The 23,265-nt window shown below is 37.1% G+C and overlaps 1 protein-coding gene and 1 pseudogene across 1 annotated transcript; both read right to left on the reverse strand.

Moving 5' to 3' along the window:
• On the reverse strand, positions 1-3,587 carry LOC109506027 (proteinaceous RNase P 1, chloroplastic/mitochondrial-like; annotated as a pseudogene).
• Positions 3,588-11,974: 8,387 nt separating this feature from the next.
• LOC105047661 (WD-40 repeat-containing protein MSI4) lies at positions 11,975-23,138 on the reverse strand. The gene is given in 16 exon segments (XM_073258889.1): positions 11,975-12,268; positions 12,539-12,638; positions 14,892-14,971; positions 15,779-15,810; positions 15,813-15,852; positions 15,970-16,081; positions 16,309-16,382; positions 18,772-18,853; positions 19,024-19,243; positions 19,771-19,846; positions 20,074-20,148; positions 20,244-20,309; positions 20,791-20,853; positions 21,260-21,346; positions 22,452-22,515; positions 22,890-23,138. Coding segments are annotated over 16 exon segments (1,401 nt in total). The 5' UTR covers positions 23,018-23,138; the 3' UTR covers positions 11,975-12,166.
• Between the last annotated feature and the right edge of the window lie 127 nt (positions 23,139-23,265).

Below are 23,265 nucleotides of genomic sequence, written 5' to 3' on the forward strand. Positions count from 1 at the left end.
GCCCCACCTCCTGCGACGGATACCATGCGATTCTCCTGACGACGGACGCTGCTCCACCCCTCATAACGGATTCCACGTGGCAAGTCGAGGTGATACCCACATGTCTGCTCCATTATCTTTCGCAATCAATTCCCCTGACCATGGGCGGCCCACTACCAAGCGGTTACAAACGTCGCCATCAGTCCGTTGCCTCCCCGCCGCCTATAAAAGGGGGGACTCAGATACGTTATTTCTTAAGCTCATTTTTCTTATCTCAAAACTCTGCTAAATTCTCCGTTTGAGCACTCCATTCTTGTTGAGGCAGAGAACTGACTTGAGCGTCGGAGGGTCTTGCCGGAACAACCCCACCTCCGGTTTAGACTTCCCTTGCAGGTCCCGGTGGCGACCGCGGCCTCCTCAACTCCAGCTTCTCCGGCGCAGGCGGATTTTTGCACCAACAACAACCAACATTTGTAATGAAAAAAAATATAAACAAGGCTCCTTTTAGTTCAGGTGACTAACAATTATGCATAGATTATCAGTCAGAAATTACGTATTATTTTTGAGGAAATGATGTAACCAGCTCACCAATCAGTTTTATTTGAAAGATAAATATCCAAATACATATAAAGGCACAAAATTGACCTAATGGATCTTCAGTAGTAAGAAAGAAAAAACCTTCAGGCACAAAAACATGCTGAACATCCCCCATCTCTTTTTTTATTAACCAGAATCAAAAATGTTCTTTCCATATATATGGAGATATGGATGCTTGTGAGGCATTTTGTAGCTTCTGCATGGTATTAATCATACTCAGTTACTTTCCAGGTATCCAGTGTTCCACCAGGTATTTTATCACCTACCTCATTGACCCAGCTTGCATCATAGCCTGGAAGATCGAAATACTAGCCTCTGTAATTTCATGACAGTAGAAAAGTTTTCATCAGGATATATATTTTAAAACATTCCTAAAAGTTCTCTAAGGTTTTTTATATTTTCATGCATACCATGCTTCTGATGGTTATAACGTTCTTTCTAACTTTGCTCTTTCAAGTCAAGAAACACTGTTCAGCCTGGGTAAAAAAAATACTCAAAAGCTAAAGATTACAAGTCTATTTAAGGAAAAATTACATCTCGAACCCCTTGACTTTTCCCATGTTTCACATACATCCCTCCGCTTTAAGAAGTCTTAATTAAATCCTTAAAGTTATATTTCGTTGCAGTGTGATCCCCCAACCATCATATGATGCCATTGATGGGCATCTGCAAATGACGAAAACACCATCTCATCAACATTGTTTTTCTCAAGTCCTTACCAAGCACTCCTGCACCTCGCCTTTGTCCATGTCGTCCTCACCCTCATCACTGCTGGTTACGCTGTCCCATTAAGTTGCCGAAATCTCCACCATGGCCAAGCTGACCTTGCCTTCCCCTTACTATTTGTCCATGTTGCTCTTGCCCTCATTGCAGCCAGCACCAAGGGCCCTACCCTCAACCAGCTCCTCTCCTTAGCCTCGCCCATTGCTCCAACTTTGGATTCCGAGGAGCTATATCATAAAATGATATATTTATAGGTAAAGCACTTGTACTTGGAATTGCTGGAAGCTTTCATTCCTTTCCCTCTTGCTAGCTAATATATGCTACAGATCCAGAAAAATTTTCAGTCTAGTTGGATAGAGGTCTATGGTCACCATCTTCTTCCTGCAGCCCAGGCACCATCTGCATCAACATTTACACGTGCCACATTCCATTTCCCCTTATCCAACCCATTCCAACCCCATCCACCTTCTCCAATGCCTGTTCTACCATCTTTACATCTGATTTCCTTTCTCCCACTCTGGAAGCAATTAAGGTTTTAAAACATCCCTCAATTAATTCTGCTATGGATGGCGAAACCTGTCTCACATTAGTCCTAACATCTAAGCTTGTGTGGTGAGTAATGGACCTTCTCTATGAGCTCTTACAATAGATCTTATAAAAGCCTCCAGTGCAGGATCTTCAGGGTGGATCCCAGATTCCAACAGGTGCCTTTCTACTTCGAATGCTTTCTCAATAACACCACCACTCACTGCAGGAGGCTAATAAAGCAAGATTGCATGACCAAAGACTTGGACTTACACCCAAATCATTCATCTGTTTTACAATCTCAAAAGCCACGTCTCCATTACCCATCAACATTGCCGTTAGAGATCCTAATGTTAAAGCTGCCTCACTTACAGGAATCTTTACAATCTCAAAAGCCATGTCTTCATTACCCATTGACATCACCACTCGAGAGACTAATGTTAAAGCTGAATCACTCATAGGAATTCTCTCCAGGCACATATTTTCATATATTTCAAATCCCCTCATGCGCATAGTCCCTGACTTCATCACTTAATTGACTTGGAACACCTTCTTTCTTACTACTTTCACCTATGCCATTCAAGGAGTAATCTCTACTCACTCCTACATCAAACCTGGACAAACTAGTTTGCTTTGACTCTGTTCTATAATGATGTGAAACATCTTCTGATTTACCTTCCCCTCTGATATCACCAAAAAGCTGCCATTTTGAATTCCTCCAACCAGCCAAGTTCCTGTTTTCATTCAAATCCTCGAACTTCACAATCAAGCATCCATCACCTAAGTCCTTTTTAAAGGAAGTGGCACTGCGACTACAACCACTACCACTTTTTGTAGGAGAAACGACCCCAATGGCTGCAGAAGAACATAGATACAGCAGCACATCATGGTGGTATTGCTTCAACTTGATGCCATTCCTCATGACAGAGTCTTATAGGTAAATCGCCCCCCATTACGTCCCTATATTGGACAAAATGTCCAGCCCAAGTTTTAGCTTAACTTCTGTTGTATTGATTGTGGCTTTCTTAAAACCTTTTTTGGTCCATTTTTTTATAGAATTTTTGCCGAAAGTTTCAATCTTTTTTAATTTTTTAATTCCCCCCTTCATCTCTTGACCCAAAGGGAGACAATCTCGATCCCGACCCAGAACCTCTATATCTCGACCTACTCCTTTATTTCCTATCACTAAGTCTACCATTTGCCCATCAACCACTCAACATTTCTTAGATTTTCAAGCATTTTTCTCCGCCCTTTCATTTAGCGAACTCAAAGAAGGAAGCTGGGAGGCAGCGTCTCCAATCTCCATGTCACGCGTGGTTCCTAGGAGAGATCAAAAGTTGCATATATAGTCACCTGTCCAATTTGGTTGCCTTTATCCTTTCCCAGCCCCCTATCTTTTTGTTCTGACTCAGAGACTTGTCGTGTGGACTAACTGCCATTCATGGAACCCTCTTCCTTTCTTTGATTTGAACTAGAAGATTTAGAGAGAGGAGAGAGAGCAAGAGGTGGTTTTGAGGTCTTGGGAAAGGATGGCAGCCAGGGATTGGATGGTTGGGAAGGTTGGAGGAGGGAGAGATAGATATGGTCGTGGGATAGATTGCCGCCAAGGCTGGCAATGGCTGCCATGGAGTGGTAGCAGCAAGGAGATGGGGAGAACAGGGACCAGGATAGGGTGGAGGACCTCAGCATCTAGTTAACAAAGATGGATGAAAGGATTACATTGCAATCAAACATAACTTTAAGGATCTTACTGACATTTTTAAAGTGCGTGCGGGGGGGGGGTGTTAAAATATATTTTCCCTAAATTAAAATCATCACAATAAAAAAAGGGAGTCACAACAAGCTAATTGCAAATTGATTTATAGAAAATGAAAGAAGAAAGAGTTTCAATCTCAAATTTATACTAAGAACAAGGGGATAAGGGTTGGAAAAGTATTAGTTCACATACAACATTCCTCAGCCCAACTCTTGCAATGCTATGAACCAATTCCTAAGCATACTTGCATACCGCCTAGTATTACCTAGAAACTTCAAAACCAGAGGGCTTTTTTTTTTGTGTTTTTGGAAACTTGGACACTTCAAGACACTCCTTGACACTCCAATTCAGCAAATCATGATATCAAGAAAATTAAATATCAACTCTTGAAACTTTTACCTATAAGATTTCTAGTCTAGCATAATATTTAGCAAAAATTTTGTGAATCTTACAAAATTATCGAGCAATTGGTCCAGCAAATTATTAATTACATACATACATCTACATATATTTATAGAAAATATCTATATAATATGAATGTGTTCACAATCCAAGTTTTTGAAAGATCTTGTGTCCACTCTAATAGACACTTAGAACTCGACATCCATGTCATATGTCCAAGTAACATGGTACTGTCCTACAAGGTCTCTAAGTTTTATCAACTATATGATCTAATCCCTAGAATGATATTTTTCTCAAGGCTACCAAAATAGTCCCATGTTTGCTAAGCAAGGTAAGTCCCCCCCCCCTGCCTGCTTTTTTTTGCACCATAAACACCTTACGAAATTCCTTGAGTCAATCATCATATGACGTGTCATTAGGGATCCAATTTGAACAACAAGAAATTGATAGATACCTCCATCACCTCAAAGAAATATAAAATAGTAAAAGATAAAATCAAGGATCATCGACTCGGAATTGAACCCCATGCCGGCCGGCCGGCCGACCGGCGGTACAAGTTGGTACACCCTCATACTGGACCGAATCGGATCCGAACTGACACAAAAATAAGAGATGAATCGGAGAGAAAAAGAGAGAGAAAGAGAGGGAGAGAGAGGGGAGGAATGGGTGGCTGGGGGAGACGCCTGCAATGGCCACCGGAGGGCCATAGAGACCGTCAAGGCCTCCCAAACTCCACAGTCCTCCACGAGAGAAACAAAGAAGAGAGAGAATTGAAAGCGACAGGAGCTGCCGAACAGTCCAAACCCCCCCTCGGGGAGTTGCCATGGCATTTGAAACTAACCCTATTTCATCAGATTTTTTTTAAAATCCGACACAATGAAGCCGACAATGGGTTTATCAGCTTTACTTAAGTGAAGCCGGTAATGAAAGTGAAGTGGGCAAATCCATTGCCGGCTTTACTGTGTGTCGGATTTTTTTAAAAAATCCGATGAAACAAAGGCGAAGACCCCTGTTTTGAACCCCACGATGGCCGTAGGATGGTTTTGGGCTACCCAATGGCCCTCCGACAGCCTCCCCACCACCTTCCTCTTTCGCTTCCTCCTCTCCCCTCCCTTCCCCTCTCTCTCTATCTTCTCAATCTCTCGCAAAGATTCGGAGTCTCCGCGGCCCTCCAATGGCCTCAACGTGCCACGATCGACCACTACTGGCCTTCTCCTCTCCTTCCCTCTCCTCCTCTCTCCCTCTCTCTTCCTCTCTTTCCTTCTCTCTCACTTCATTTTCACCAACGTTCTGAATCCAATGACCAAACCATACAGATTAACTGTCAGTACAGTTTAACACGCCCCGAACCATTCGATTTGGACCGATTCGGCAAACCATGGGTAAAACATTATCTGATTCTATAAGGGCATTTTAAATAAATACTAACTAGTTGTCGATATAGAGCAAAAAGTACAAACATAAATTCTTAAAATATTTAACAAAATTTATACAATCCCTAAACAAGAAAGTATTCATTTTCTTAATGAGGCAACAAGTAATAACATGACCACTCCTACAAGGGGCTGATAATATAACGAACTTATGTGGACACAATTTTTCATCTAAATGTTGAAATTTCTTAAAAATCTGTCTTGTATCTATAATTTTCCAAGAAACCTACAATGTTAAAAAGGCATAGCTTAAACAACAGCAATGATCCTACTTAGAAAGTGTGAGCTAAAAATCAGGAATACTATATGCATCCTAATGGATTACAAGATCAAAATCTGGTACAATATAAAGCTAGGGTTCAATGCATTTATAAGTGAGGTCTCGCAAAGAGAAAACATGCACCGTTTAGTTCCAATTAAACAAGTGCATACTGCTAAACTTAGAAACTTGTAGAAAGTAGTGAGGGAAACTAACCAACAACATGAACTAGGTCCAGAATAACAACTTTAAATCGGATATCAGTTTATCTTTGCAGCCAAAAAAGCTGAGTTATTAAAAAAAAAATGATTCGGAGAGCAAGAATTGAAATTGTCAAAATATATCCATTAAAAATGAACAACAACAAGATTTACATACCTCCACTATCTTCAACTGAGTGTGAAGCAAGACGGGATCGACCACTTAATTGATATAAATATGGAGGCCCCGGTTGCTGTTTTGCAATCTATAACAATATAAACAAAATCAAAATTAAGTAAGACAGAACATAATATGATGTAAGGAACAATTATTTTGCAGTCAATGCTTCATTGGACAAACATGTTGAAAAAGTGGCCAATACCTTCCCTTAACATATTGTGACCGCCAAACAGAAAATTAATGCAAAAGATGTTGCCTAATCAGCAGAATATAGACAGGAATGTCAACTAATGAACCAATCATCCACAGAAAGCATGTAAAAAAAACACATGCACAGCACCATGGGATCAGATAATCTCACAATTACCACATAAGAACAAGGGCAAAGCAAACAGGAATGTCTGATTCTCCTATATATGCCACACCAACAGTCAAAACTGCTTCTTCTCCTGTCAAATTTGTTTCCAACAAGAGTGCTTCCAAAAAACTAATAATGAGGCATATAACTTGTACCCTTAGAAGATTGTTCAATATAAATCATGCAAATGAGTACCATCATTTCTCATTAGATTGTTAAAAACATGAAGTAAAACAGGTCAATAACCCATTATCTCCATGGCAGTTGGATTAAGGCAATGACAAAAACAGAAACTTGGGATATGCTTATCCTCCACCATTCCAAATATTTAAGTATTCTGAGGTCCCATTCAAAAATTGGGTCAGAATCAAAGAACCATCTATCTTAACATCAACGGCTCCTCAAGGTCAAACTCAATTAGTTTATCCCACAAGATTGGTATAAGAAAAGAATAACCAAGGAGACCATGACATCAGTGAGAAATTAAATGGACAATAGTCACAGTACTGAGCTTTATTGATATTTCGGGTCCACATGGTTTCCAGCTGGCCAAAGAGGCCATGCATGCTACCATAAATGGAAGTGGAATGTTCATGCTCTTTGCATTATCATGTCTCACACTCAATCCTGTAGTTCAAGCTCAGATTGATTCAAAATACTCAACATAATGGTAAGTTATATAACAGTTGAGTTAATCCTTCTGTCAACCATTTTAACCACTTGATCCAATCAGGGATTAGATCATCAGAATCCATATGAAGATCAACAGAGAAACATTTCTATTCCAAAGCTCTGAATCAGGAAGGACATCCTCTGTACAATTAATCAAAATAAGTGCAATTATGTGGTTCCTTACCTCTTGCACTATTTGACATTATCTATTGCAGTCAAGAATAACACGATGGAAGTTCAAAACGACCTATCCAGGTGACTCAGAAATTTCGACCTTTCAGATATTGTTGATACATTATTTCGTGTAATAATAAGCTATTCCCCCTCCTTGGCAGGATTTCTAGAATACAGATGGAAGCAAACAATTGTTTAATAAACAAGAAGATGTTACGCTCCTGCTTCTAGTATATTGAATGGGAAGAGTTTGCATTACTCTCTCTCTCTTTTCTTTTTTACAGTTTAGAAGGGCGCTTTTTTGGGGTTCAGAGCTTAGAAGGGCTCTTGCCCCACTAACCTAATGCTCTTCTTCATGTAAAGGCAGAATAAAAGGGAAGGAATGAGGAAGCCGTGAATCCAAAATTATAGCAGGAATTATAAATTGAAAATGCGATAAGCGCAAGCAAGTCCCCTATTCTTCTAGTGGCGCTGCAGCAAAGAATCCTAATTTCTATAAAATTCATAAAATCCAAGAAAAATGAAAGCCAAAAAGAAAGGAAACGAAATGGATGGCAGAACTTGGGTTTTCCAGCAGATATTGCCTACACTAAACCCATCTTGTATTCAATGACAGACCCGAGCCATCAGAACTTCCAAACCAATTTCAAGAATTCCTCTTGACATCACAACACCCAGACGCAAAAGTTCTTCAGATCAACAAAATATAAAAAAAATTAACAACCAGATGAAAATATAAAAAAATCCCGATCCGTGATTCTAATGCAGCCGTAAAACGCTACGATCCATGAAAAAGAACCGTCCTATATAATCCTAGTACCCGGAAGTAAATTTCATAGATTCAATTAACAGAAATATTCCACGAATGATACCACTGAGAGATCGTACCTTCGTGAGGAGGCGCCTCAACGCCATAAGTCGTCAAAGGAAGGGGAGACGTCGGAGGGAGGAGGATGAGGTCGGCTGCTACCCGCAAGGAAACTATGAGAGAGATTTATCGGATTTTTTTTTGGTGGGGTGGGGGGGGTAAGAATCGGAGTTCTGGTTCTACCGTTCTCCTCACCGCCCTTAGCGAGGAGCAATTGGTGTCTTATTGGTAAAAATCTAGAAGGACCCAAATTACTTCCGGTCACGTTTGCTGCGGGTCCCATCAACCAGGAAATGGAGAAATTATTGCATGCACCAGTTGCAGGTGAACAAGGGCAAACCCTACGGATAAGCGGATCGCTTCGTTTGTGGGTGCCGGTGGGCTAACGAAGCACGGTGAACATAGAACAGTACAGTGATTCTACATTCTCACTCTCATTTGCACGGGCGAGTACCATCCGTCGCCGAGATACATACTCTCTAACCGATCCGTACGGACGTACACACTATTGTCCTGAATTTTTTCCTAATTAATATAAAAAAATTATTTACATAAATAATCTAATTTTTAATTTATTTATCAGATTGATATAAAAATAATAAAATATATTTTGAACGGTATTTTATCATCATCACACACCTCTTATTTTTCACGTAGACGATGTCAAAAAAAAAAATCTAAAAATACTAAATAATATGATGTTTTAAAAACGTCATTTGGAACGGCGTTTTTAATTTTTTTCATAAAAAAATAATAAAAAATAAAAAAAAAATAAAAATTTATAAAAAAATAAAAATTTTAATTTTGATAAAAATAAAAATTATCATTTCAAATTAGTATCCCCATTTCAAATTATCCTTTTAAAAAAATATCTGAAAAAAATTGGTGTAAAAAAAATAAAAATACCAAAAAAAATAATTGAAAAGAAATAGAAATTATAATTTTAAATTTAAAAAAATAAAAATTTTAATTTTAATTCAAATAAAATCATCATTTCAAATTATAATCTCCTTTTCAAATTATTTTTTTAAAAAAATATCATAAAAAAGAAAAAAATAAAAAAAATAAAAATTATAATTTTGAAAGAATTTTAAAGAATAAAAATTTTAATTTTAATTCAATAAAAAAGATAATTTTAAATTATTTTATCCATTTAAAATTAATTTTTTAAAAAAATATCTCAAAAAAATATTTTAAAAAAATAGAAATTATAATTTTGAATTTAAAAAAATAAAAATTTTAATTTTAATTCAAATAAAAATCATCATTGCAAATTACTTTCTCCATTTCAAATTAATTTTTTTAAAAAAATATGTCAAAAAAATAAAAAATTAAAAAAAGTTTCATAAAAAAATAAAATATTTAAAAAAATAAGAAAAAAATAAAAATTATAATTTTTAATTTAAAAAAATAAAATTTTTAATTTTAATTAAAATAAAAAATACCATTTCAAATTACTTTTCTCATTTCAAATTATTTTTTTAAAAAAATATTCCAAACAAAGAAGTAAAAATGAGAAAAAAATAAAAATTCAAACGTTAATTCAAATAAAAAACATAAATTCAAATTATTTTTCCCATTTAAAATTATTTTTTAAAAAGTATCCCAAAAAAATCTTAAAAAATAAAAAATAAAAATATCATAAAAAAAGATAAAAAATGAGAAAAAATAAAAATTATAATTTTGAATTTAAAAAAATAAAAATTTTAATTTTAATTCAAATAAAAAATATCATTTCAAATTTTTTTCTCTATTTTAAATTAATTAATTTTTTTTCACATACCGCATCGTACATAGCTGTTCGTGCCCGTACCAAATCGAGATATACCAGTACGGTCCGATTCATCTCATAATTAAATTATCCGATATATTATTATTATTATTTACATTATAATTTCTATAACCCTTTTAGTATAACTTTTTCTCTCCTAATGTTCTGAGACACATTAGAGTATGTGTAACCATATCCACAAAGCATAATATTCGATTACTTAAATTAAATAATATAAAATAAAATCAATAATTAATAATATTAAATAGAATAAAAATGTCAAGCGTACAAAAAATAGTACAATAAAAGTTTCAAAAATACTAAGTACAAATCTAAAAAAGATTAAGTACCACAAGGACGTCGTAGTGCCCGTGGTCGCTTGGACTTTTTCAGGAAGGTCCTCAACGACTGCTCCTGCTGTGATAGCTCCTCCCCTATATCAGTAGAGGAAGTCTGCTGGTCATGCTGCTCAGGAATAACTATGCTGTCGGATCATCTACGGACTGAGCGACTGCTCAACCCTCTATCTAGATACACGGATGGGCCTGAAAAGAAAGTATCATACTCATATGGCCAACTGGTACCCGATGATGTCATCTGGGGGATGTAGGAAGAAGAAGGTGCAGTCATCTGTGGATCAAAAGGTGATGGTATCTGTGCAGCATCTAGTGATGACATCTGTGGAATATACAGTGATGACATATGTGAAATATATGGTGACGGCGTATATCTCATATCTGGCGCATCGACTGCTCCATACGAAGGCGCACAACTATATGGATCAACACAATCGCCATCAATGTTCTGAAACTTGTTCCTCTATCTCACGCAGTATCCGAATCCGTTCGTTCTCATCAGTCGTAGATAAAGCACGACGACGTCCAATACAAGATCCGACATAGAATCAGTCTACAAAATAAAAATAAAACAGTCAATATACTGTAAAATATAAAATAAAAATATACACAAACAACATAAACTAATTTTCGTAGTCTTATCAAAAGACGTACAGCAGAACTCTCACCTCATATCGGAAACTGCATACCGAGGCTGTCCAATGACTCGCACTGTAATGCTAAAAATCAAACCTGTAGTCATCGGTATATGAACGACCTCTCAAAATGGAATCACCATGAACAATATAATCTCGACGTGTATCTCAAATATCGATATACTCTGCATGTCTGATACGTCAGTTTGCGAAATGACAAGAACGGCCATATCTTAGATTACAGTGCCTTAATTTGCAAACCATAAGCTAATGTCCTGCTGCATGAAGAAGGAAAGAAGATGCATTCTCACGCCCCTTGCGCAGTTAAGTTCACGTTGGCTGCTCATTCAAAGAATTTTGAAATAGAGACGGTGGCCTTTAAATATCAGTTGAACAGTCAGCTAATCTTCTCGCCAATCGTGCCTCTAGCTTGCACGGCATTAATTCAAATAGTGGGCATGAGGATTTATCCGAACAGGAAGCTAACTAGTTGCAAAACCCTTGTCCATACTTCTCTCTACAAAGTTCCAGCAAAAATTTTAGCTGTCCTGCCCATGCACAAAACCTGTCGTGCAAGACTACCGTGGCAGCACTTTTCTACAGAAAATTCAACCACTGCAGATGATTTATACAGAATTCCAACATCAATCTACCCAATCACAGCTATACATCAGTCCTCTCCCCATCAAATATATCCATTGGAAGATTGAACCCTCTCCGGGTGCTAGACTTCCATGCATGGAAGCAACCATAAATTCAAGGTTAAAACAGACGCTAGCAAGTATAATTTCAGGCACTTTGGGTTTAGGACTGGCTATACACTCCTATGAGAGAGGAAAAAAAAAGACCAAACACCGAGCACCCGGTGAAATGCTATAACCGAACTGCATTTTGCTGGTTCAGGTTCTACGATACAGAACATGTAGAAGAAGCTCCATGCATCAGTTATGGTGAAAAGAACAATCAGTTAATCAGGTAAAGATATACTACAATCCTCATCCAGCAGCCAAAATGGTACAAGGCGTACCCAATACATCACAGTGGCTAGGACAAAGCAGGTATTCCAACAAACTAACCAAGAGATCTCAATCCAGAAATTTTAGTCACCAGAAGATTGGTATTTAAGTAGCAGAAGTAACGACATCACTCGTAATATCCCAATTATCCTACAAAGTTTCCGGAATAAAAGCTCATCAACCTCTAAACAAACAGGCACTCTTTCAAATTTAACAGCTCCAGCAAATCCTACTGTTTATCACTTAGCAATATCTGAAGATTTACGAATTAGGTGTACATGTCAGAATGTGGGATTTGAACTTTTCCAGCTCAGCCAGAACCTCCTCTTCTGGCCTGTATATCAAGTCACTCATGCGCCATATCTGCATCAACCAACACATACCATGAGACTATTGTCAAAACAAACAGGAGAGGAAATTCTAAATAGAAATGTATAATTGCATTAAAATTCTACAGTTGGAGTGCAATGCCGGTCAATGACATGATCCTCAACATGGACCATTCACTTGATTACATCATATCATTTACTTTATTTGTTAAGTGAAAAAAGCAATCACCAACCACAGGCAAATCGACTTCAGGGTTAGGTCCTCTGAAAGGACTGAGGAAAATGGAAAATCAAAATAAATTACCTGTAAGGTACCACCACCACCAGTACTCTCACCATCATCAGAGACACTAACAATTGTCCATGGGTCAGATGAGTTCCAATGGAAATCTACGACTTTATCTCTGCATAAACATACAAACGCAAACATAATAAATAAGCAACTGTTAATGGATCAAACCATGAAGTATTTACTCATAGCAATATCTACCATTACAAGGAACCCTCATGCTTTCATCTCTGCATTAACATACAAAGAGCAAACATAAAAAACCATTTAGTGTTTACTCAGCAATATCTACCATTACAAGGAACCCTCATGCCATTACTTCAAACATTCCAACAAAAACCTTGTTAAGTCTTTGTAAAATCTGTTTGGGCTCTAAAAGAAAACTTTAAGCACCCTATTCCCTATTTAACAAAGAGGAGGAAGAATGGCTTTTGTAGCACATGATCAGACCAAACCATCTAATTTTCTCCACTATTTGAAGTCTAGATCAAACAGCTCCCTTCTTTAAAGCCTCCATATTATAGTCTTAAGTCCAGAATTTAAAGCCAGATTTTCTATTCCATTTTGAGCATCCATGAGAACATATTTTTAGCACCTCATCTTACATTTTCCCTAGTTTGTGATATTATCAGCACCATATTGCTCGAGCTCTAGCATCAAAATTTCAAAAGGTTCTTTTCAATGAACATTATGCCACAACCCCAAACTAAAATATAATGTGTTGACTAATTGAACATTCTACCTCAGCACCAATAGCAGTGCAGAACAGTTGGAATGTTGATGACTAGATGGTGGAAGGAATGGTACTAGTTGGCAATAACAAAGGCCGTAAGATGGTGATGACAATGGTGGTGCCAAGTAGCTCCCTTTTCAGCCTCCCTTTTTCATCAAAAAAGACAATGGTAGTGCAAGGGTGGCAAGCACCATGACAAAATTATGGTGATGACAATAGCAGACAGGCCGTCAGGGAGGAGAGGAAGCGGAGAACAGAAGCAATATTGTTTGCTTGTAGAATTAAGGGCAAAATTTAAGCAAAAAAAAATATGAATTGACTGCATGTGTTAAAGTTGAATGCGGAACACAAAAAAGTACACCAAAGATCCCCCCCCCCCCCCCACCCCCCCCGGCCAAAAAAAAAAAAAAAGAGTTCTCTCCTGCTTACACCATAACTCAGAATGAGTCCAAAAGGCAAGCTAAACAATAAACCATTTCAGAAAAAGAAGAAGAAGAAGAAGAATGTAAACCAACTGCCGCCTTTGAGAGATAGGAAGGGGGGAGAAAAAAGTGAGGGATGGGTAGTTGAATACCTTTATATGGAAATCTCATTATCATAAATAAAAGAGAGCTCGAATACCTTTATATCGAAATCTCATTATCATAAATAAAAGAAAGCTCTCAGCCTTGTTATACAATTCCCACCTTAATTATAGCACTATTTCAAAAAGCAAAATAAACAATAAACAATTTCGATTAAATCAAAAACCAGAAGGTGCACCAAATTGGGAATTTTAAAGAGGATCAAATACTCTCATATGGAAAGCCATTACGATAAACATCTTCCAGATCTTATTTTGTACAGATGCATGCATATAGACAGACAAATACACGTAATGTCACATAGACAAATTTGTTGCAGCACATGTTTATGTGGGTGTTTGCACAGAGAAAGCTAAAATACTATTATACTGGGAGGATATGAGTACCCAAAAAATTATTACTGCAAGTACATGACTGGCCATCTATAATTACACACCACTCATTATGCTCTGCAATTTAAAATGCCTAAAAAGCGTAAGTTAGATTTCTGAAGATTTCTTATACAAGCATTAAGTGCGGACTAAATAGACATTTTTAATCCTAGAACACAACAAATTAATTCAACCTTTAATTTTGGAATGATTAAACTCACAGAGTTTCACAGGATCAAAGGTACAATTCCTTGTTATATATGACAAACCATGCAGTTTGATATCTAAGCTCTATCACTATTTCCACTTCTTTTTCCCTGCTTTGTATAAAGAAGCCTTGAACAAATGGAGATGTTGTAAATTATGATCAACAGTGTAGATTCTAATTCCAAGGATTGTTATGCATACATAAATACATATCTATACCGATAGATTGGTAGAGACAGAGAGATGCACACATCTTGGCGTGAAAATTATATATCAATTAAATACCTTATCCTTATTCTAGCAATTTACCTTTTATCCAGGAAGCTGAACCATATACCACAACCTATATTTAGCAAGTTGCTTCTACTACCATATGCAACCGAATAGGTTGGTCTTAAAGTTTGAATGCATGAAATGCTCAACTGCCACACAAGCTTGACAAAATCATGCCATACAAAATCGGTAACACATACCTGTGCCCTGCATGTTGAAAGAATAAACCAGGAGGCGAATTGGGCATCTTTGTTCCAACACGTTCCTTCTTCTTGCCAACCTAAATAGAATAGCTAATAAGATGGCAGTAATAATGCATTAATATAGCAATAGAATATGGATATTTTAAATACACGTTTGGCCTCACTTGGACATTGTTCTCCAAGGTCAGTGATCAACATACATTAATATATTGAATTATTCCTATGCTTTCTCTTCAATATATATTGAAACACATATATCCATACATACATATATGTACATATGCATATATGTATATGCCAGGTCTGCAAAATCAGTATTGGAACCACATTGGTATGTTACCAACTTGGCATGGTACATAACGCATCTCGAACTGAGACAGGTTCTCCACATTTCTTCTTACTCCCATCCATGGTACCATCCAAAACTAGGCAGTGGGCAGTATGGGCCATTTCATCAGTTTAGACCGGTACAGACTAATTCGGCTCATATGTGGAACCAAATCTCTGTGCTGTATTGGTACCTTTATGGTATGGCCTATACAGGATGGTCTGACAGAACTTGAATATATGTATATGTATACATATGTATGTATGTACATAAAGTATATTGTATAAAATATTCAGATGACAAGCTGGAAATAATATGAATTTTAGAAATGGAAACAAACAAGGTATAGTGACAAGGGTGGAAAGCGTATAATTTACCATGCAATCATATATTATACTAGATGTCCACCCACAACAGGAGGAGAAAGGCAAATAAGAACAACAAATAATGGCCCTAAGCCCTTTTAAGTGACATTAAAACAGTTAGAAGCTATCCAACTTAAACACTTTTTTACTTTATCAACATTTTAAATAGGTCCCAGCCTCAAACCTAATACCTTCTCATAATCCCAAACATTGAGCAAGCCTCCTCTGCAGCACTTCCAAAAACTGATGCCTTGTCAGGAGACCACTGAAACAACAATAAAAGACATGAGAAAAAAGTAACAAGACAACCATCCAACCACAATGCAAATGATATCACAATAAACATACAAAAAAGTATTTCTAGAAGTGAATTATAACATGCCTGAACACAAAGAACAGCAGCTTTGTGACCTTCAAATTTATATACTGGTGTTCCAACACCTCCAGAAGTTAGGTTCCGGCGATCAAACATACGAACAGAATTATCGGCAGATCTGAGCAAGATGCAATTGAATTAACAATAATAACAAATTAACATCACAGAAATGACAAGGACTTGTAAAACTTTGCCAAGAACTCATCATGCAACATCAAAGCCTATTTAATAACATCAGTGTTTTTAAAAAAAAATACAACATGATACATTCACAGGCACGCATGCCCAATAACAAAGCATAAGAGATTTTTTAAAACATAAAAATGTATGCATCTAAATACATACCCGGTTAAAATAAGATTTTCATCATGTGGGTTCCAATCAACACAGTGAAGATCAGCATTGTGAGCCTTTTCAATCTGTCACAACAAACAAGCTTGTTATACGAGCTGATGCTATTGTAAACCAACACCACCCCCGCCCCACCCCCACCCCCCCAAATAAATAAATAAATAAATAAAGATATATGGAAAGACAGAAAAATAGAAAAGCATGTGGACTGAGCATGGTTTTTATAAATGTGCAAACCATGACTAATTTGGCAAACTCATATTACCCAAAAAAAAAAACAAAAGCACTCTCACAAATAGTTCAGAAGTAGTATCAAATGAATCAATATAGCGATGGTGTAGGGATTTGTACGTGATTAAAAAGAGAGAAGCAAATGAGATGAGTGGAATGTGAGATTTGGAGGAGAGGTGGGAATGTGATCAATGAAAGAGTTCAGATACTTGACAGAAAGGTTTGGTAAATAAGGAATAATATAGAGAGATGATAATAGAGTGTTTGGATCAAGGAAAAGAGATTTTTACTTCGTTTTCTTTTGATTTAGCTTTTAAATCTTCAAGATGGTGCATGAGAATATGGAGAAAGAGAGCAGTTGTGCATGATTTTACCCTTTATTTTGTACGAAATGGAACTGAATGCTTCTAGAATAAATTGAGAACATTTTTGGCAACAAGTTAACAGAAATCCTATAGGATATATTCTAAAATCCAAATTTATAATATAGTATAGATATGGAAAAGTAGTGAATCCAAAATGTTTCAGAATGCTGCATGGTACCACATATGTGTGCCTGCTTGTTACTTAATAGTTCTCAAAGTAGAATTTTATTTTAAGTTGTTGAATGCACCCCAATAAGGAGGATAGACTGTTCATTGTTGCTCAATATATCCATTATAAACTCAATAATCCCATAATAAATTATATAACTACACATGCACCGTGTAAAACAATTAGCGGATGTAGTAAGTTATGGTTTTGTGGAATACTTAACCTAAGCACTCGATACCCTATTCCCTTTGGACCTCTTCATATCCAATCTTGCTGGAGGACATAAAAATCCTAGCCTAGTCTGATATTGTTGGATGCATCAGTGACAGGGTATACATGACATGAAGGTTAAGTTGTCCTGGTCCATAGTTCTGTATGGGCAGTGCATAAACACCTTTGATATACAGAGACAAGCAAAGACACCAGTCTGTGCACCTTGCCACTCCACAAAAGCACAAAAAAGAAAGGGAAAAAACGCATGCATAGTGACAGACAAACAATTCCATGCACACACATACCAGCATGCATAAGCAAACACAACAGATGCACGCCCCAAAAAGACACATACAAACCAAGCATCATGCACGCACATCCACCAAAACTCTCTTACTGGAAAGACAGACCAAAATTATCAAAGCTGAAATTCATGTTGTCCAACTTAAACCGAGTTTTTCAGCCTTTGCGACAAATAGTTGAATGAATATACACAATGGTATCTCTGCTTGCATTAGTTGATTTGGTCAGAGTCAGACAAGCCCAACTATATTTTTCTTGTTCATCCATGGACAAAGGGAACCATAATAAAAAATAAGGCACACTATGCTTGAGCTACCAAATCCTAGACGAACTTAACTAACCAAATGGCATCTGTACCATCTTTTTACAGGATTTGAACACGTATATTCCTCCTTTTCCTAGTAATCTTCTGTTAACTCAAAAGGCTACACCCTGCTTCAGTAACTCACCATCTACGTTATATGGACTTAGGTTCATGTGTTATGCATAGGTGCATGTCTAAGCACTGATCCTTTTAACACCTGAGAATTTCTTCTTAAATGTCATACGATATCCATGTTACATGGTCCAAGCATGAGTACTTTAGGCTAAATCAAAGGGTCTGGGTAAAATAGCTCACCATATGAAAGATTTCTGAACATCAAAAACTAAAAAGAGACCACACATTTCATATAAGGCAATCAACATCCCTGACTCAGTCATACTTAAAATGGACAAAGGTTTGTTCATCTAGCCAGCCAATCTTAGATGTTAGAACCACTATTGACAACTCATACACTACAATCAACATAATGGATGAAAAATTGAGAATGAATGAAGAATGAGCTGTAACATAATTGCAAACATCGCCTAATAAATCTCAAACAAGATGCCTTTTAAAGATGAAATAAAAGCACACAATTTCCCCATACCTAAGCCAGCAAAATTCTCAATATCCAACTATTAGGATTTCTTTTCACATAACTAAACCAAATTAAAAATGCTGCTGAATAATGTTGGACTTAAAATAGATGCATTAGGAAATATATAAGTTGCCATCAATCAGCAAAAAACATGGATAAATGAAACTTTCAACCATGTAAATTATTATTTATTTACTTTTATATTTGCAAATCTATCAGAAACAAAAACTTCTCTGTAAACATGCGAACTTTCATGATAATTATAAAAAACTACCTTGATGGCTGGGCCAGTACCAGCTCGGGCATCCCAAAGAATGAGGCAAGAATCATCACCAACACTACAGAATTCCTGTGCACTTCATAACAGTTAGGGAACAAAATATCAGCACAGAAACAACATATCACAAGAACCAGAACAAATCACAGGATTTCCATGATCATGATACAGCAGATAGAACATATGAGTTAAAAAAATCACAGCATTATATGATATGTTCCAGCTCCAAAATTTTAACTACTATTATACCTAGAAGGACAGAATTGCACATCTTCAACAGTATCCTCATGCCCTCGATATACACCTCGTGGCCCAACTGTAGGACTGTCTGAGCTTTTCTCATTACCAGCTTTTGCAGCCTGCTTCCCACTTGAGCTTGCAGGTGTTGCAGGAGATTTAGCAGCTGATGACTCTGCTAACGTGGAGATATGATCTTGAATGCTCCACAGAACAACCAATTTGTCCTTCCCTACAATTAGTTATCTTGGTCACAATAATATACAAGAGAAAGACAAGGGAGATTTTCAGTTTAATGCTAAAATGTGCAAAAGAAATCAATGTGTTGGGCATAAGAATCTGAACAATCTCGACTAACATATGCCCGCAAATTTGGGCCTGCAACATAATTTATACACAAGGTTACAGAGTCTTGGAAGTTATTTAGATGCATGTACAGAATACACCATGTGAATTAATCCAATGCATTAATTGCATAAGAATGTTGTTTCATCAAGACAAATTCATTCAAAGATCAGTTCCATAGAATTAGTAAATCAAACAGCACATAATGGCATATTTTCTAAAATAGCCAACATTTTAACTTCATGAGTACATACAAGAGGAAGGATTGGAGCAACAAGGTTAACCTCCCCATGATAAATTACCATGACTATCAAAAGCAATAGACACAAGAAGCCTTTATACCTACAAACTGAAATGAGCTACAGCAAGGGATTATGCATGTGTGTACATATCACCAAATAAAATGTTTCTAACCTCCAGACAGTACAAAAGGATCTGAAGGACACATAGAAAGCGCAAATTCTGCATTTTCTTGATGTCCTGTCAATATCTGCACAATGACAACATGATAACAAGTTGCAGTTGGCTAAAAAAGAAATATTCCAACCAAAAATCTAAATATATAATGTTTCCTCACTAAATCTTCATAAAAGTTGCACACGTGCTTTTTTCCTCAGCACGGAAATCATGTAAATGATACCAACTGCAAACTTTATTCATCTGCACTGGAATTTAGCATTAAGAAAAGCATAATCAAGTAGTTGATTCACAACAGACCAAATCTGGACGAGAGTCAGCAGCGCCTAAAACAGCATGACGATTAGGCTGCACCTCAACATCCCAGATAAGTACCTGCAATGGAGCTTAACACTTAAGTAACATGGGATCCAGCTTTCATATCCTTCAAAAACAAAAAAAACGGAGTGTAAAGATAATCAAAGACATACATCAGGGCTGTCAGTATGTGTTGCCACTATCTTACTGTTCTGAGGAAGCTCTCTGATTCTGTTAACCTGCATGATGTCCGACATTTGTAGGACATGAAAATTTTTGAACTCATTAATGACTTTGATGTTGCTAAAAATTCTTGCATATGGAACCCATTATAGATCCCTCAGTATAACACATGAAAGAATCTGGATCCAAGTGATGTGAGCAGTTACAGATAGTGGCTCCTTGACAATCCTCTATTAATCAAAAGCTGACCAGTCTTCCCTTAAAGGTTTACAGGTAAACTTTCAGCAACCAAATTTGCTGCTTAAAGTCGACTGACCAAGGAGAAGTTTGGACTAATTTGCAAACTCACTACCATAACTTTAAAAAAATGATTGGATGACCTAGGCAACTGCCTAGATGAGTTGACATTGTCAAGTTTTTTCGGGCATCATGACCACGTTTGGTTTATAACCACACCGATAATCTTCAGATGTGATTGAATACACACCATGAACACTGAAACGAAATACAAGTTGCCATAAAATGATCACTTCATACCTCCCCAGGATGAATGATAGTTTTGAACTTTTTAACAAAGGGAGAACGTGCTTCTTCATTAAACTGCAATCAGAAAAGAATTTTATTATCAGCAGAAATCTAATAAGTCCAAATGCAAGTGAGAACATTTTATCATGCAAATAATCCTAGTACAACATACAAAACATGAGAAGCCTTACCAAATTTATGCTCTTCATGACAACTTCAAAATTAGAGATATAAATTATTTTCTCATAATTAGAGTACAAAAGCAAGTACATTCTAAAAGATATGCGGGCAACTAAAAAGTTTCAATTTACCTAGTGGGATGTAATTTGTGCAGTAAATATTTACTAGCCCATTGCAAAGCAAACAATATTCTAGTAAAGATAATTTAAAAATGTTTATTAACTATGGAACAACTCTGACAAACTTCAAGCAATGTAAAAAAAAAAAAAACACTAAAACCAACAGTTTATGACCACTTAACCTGGGAAATATGCTCTGCAGCCGCAACCCTTGGTTTGACAACTTCACAATTTGCTATGACAAGAGTATTGGGAACACTGCCATCAGTCTGGAAGAAAAGCATAAACAAGAGATCAATGGACACGCACAGCTAAAATAGGATAACTTCCACATTTACAATGTGCTGCTGAAAAGATTTGCTTGACAGAAGTAATGTGCATGTGTAACTGTCACCAAAACATATCCATGAAAGTATGCATGAGCAATAAGCTACCACTTTTTCAGAAAAATCGAACACTCATTTATTATCAATCAAGATAATAATTTGTCACCTTTAAAACACATTCACGTTATGAAACAGGAAAGAAAAAAAAAGGAACACGGTACAATCAGGCAAAATAAACAAAAACAAATCTAAGCAAATATCTAGCAAAACAAGAATCCAGTAATTGTGCGAAGGATGACAGTTGAATCAGACCAGAAATATACTTCCAAATTTGTCCCACCACCAACCCCCCCCCCCCCCCCCCCAAAACCCCAACAAAAAAAAAAAAAAAAAGGACACACACACATACATATGTACATGTGTGTGTGTGTATAAAGGCAAGACAATGTTGACAAAATAGTTCCATTTTCAAAAACCAGCACTAATCAGGGACTAGCTCTAAATAGACAAGGTGGAGAAAGAAAGAGGCAACAAAACACATCACATACTGCAAAGGTTAAAACAATATTGACCAAGAAGTTACATTTTCAAAAGCCAGCACTGATCAGGGACTAGCTCTACATAGACTAGGTGGATAAAGAAAGATTAGACAAAGCATAACCCAAATAGTTTGATAAGGCTCGTATGTTGCAGTTATTTGTATTTGACAATTTGTAACCAAAAGAATAACTAAACGGGTAGAAACACAAATGAAGATGGAAAATACTGAGTTCAATGCCTACAATTGAATAAACAGATTTGTTTTAACAGAAAATCAGATGATTTGAAAAAATCAGTATAAAAAAGAACAGTTATGGCAAGCAAATTAGTGATTGTACCCTCACCCATATGTAATGTCATTTGATCCATGAGAAATTCAGTAAGAGAACAGGCAACCAGGCCATTTGGAACCTTAAAAAAAAAAAAAAGAAGAAGAAGAAGAAAAGAAGTATTTGTAGCACACAAGGCTAATAAAATTCTACGGAGTAGTAAATATAAGGCCACTTACCTGCTCAGAAAGATATAGACGTTGACGATTCTTGTATGTTGCTTGCTCGAGCTGCGGACCCCACCTTTTTCATGGCAAAATAAGATGACATTAAATCAAGAAGCTTAAACTTCAAAAAGATAAAAAAAAAAAAAAATGCCTCCGAGCCCGAAATGAAAAGAAACAACAGCTACCAAAACGTCTCGCTGAGTGGATCGAAGTCCAAAGCCTTCAAGAACAAGAAAAGATCGCCTCCTTTTTCGTTACTAATCTTTCCCTGCACACGGGCAGCTTCCTTTCCAACACACCCTACCACGACCTAAAACCCTAGAATGGAAGACGAGAACTAAAATCCGAGAATGTGAGACCCTCCTCCGGGTTCTCCTTCACAGAAACCCTAGCCGATAGAAGCGAGGAAGAGAGGAGAGGATAGGAAGAGAGGGTGGGGGTAATACGAACCGGCAGGAGAGGGAGGGCCAGACGAGGTTGTGGTTAGCGAGCCAGTCGTAGAGGACGGGGATGAGGGTCTTCCACTGGGAGTACCGCTCGTCCACCGTGGGTTGCTCCGCCTTTCCTCTCTCCCTCATCTCCGTCGCTCGCTCTCTTTCTCACACTTTTTCCCGCCCGCTGCCTGCGGTAAAGAAGAAGGAAACCCACGAGCTCGTGCCCCGTCTGAAAGGATATCGGTCGAGAATGGGAGGGGAGGGCCAAGGGTTAAAATAGATGAGAGCGGAGTTGGAAAAAAAGAAAAAGGGGTTGTATCTTTCGAGCAAAAGTAATAATTGCCTTCCTTCGCATGATTCGACCGTTGGATTTCACCATTGTTACTTCACGA

This window comes from Elaeis guineensis, chromosome 6 (genome assembly GCF_000442705.2).
Source record: "Elaeis guineensis isolate ETL-2024a chromosome 6, EG11, whole genome shotgun sequence".
NCBI classification, from domain to species: Eukaryota; Viridiplantae; Streptophyta; class Magnoliopsida; order Arecales; family Arecaceae; genus Elaeis; species Elaeis guineensis.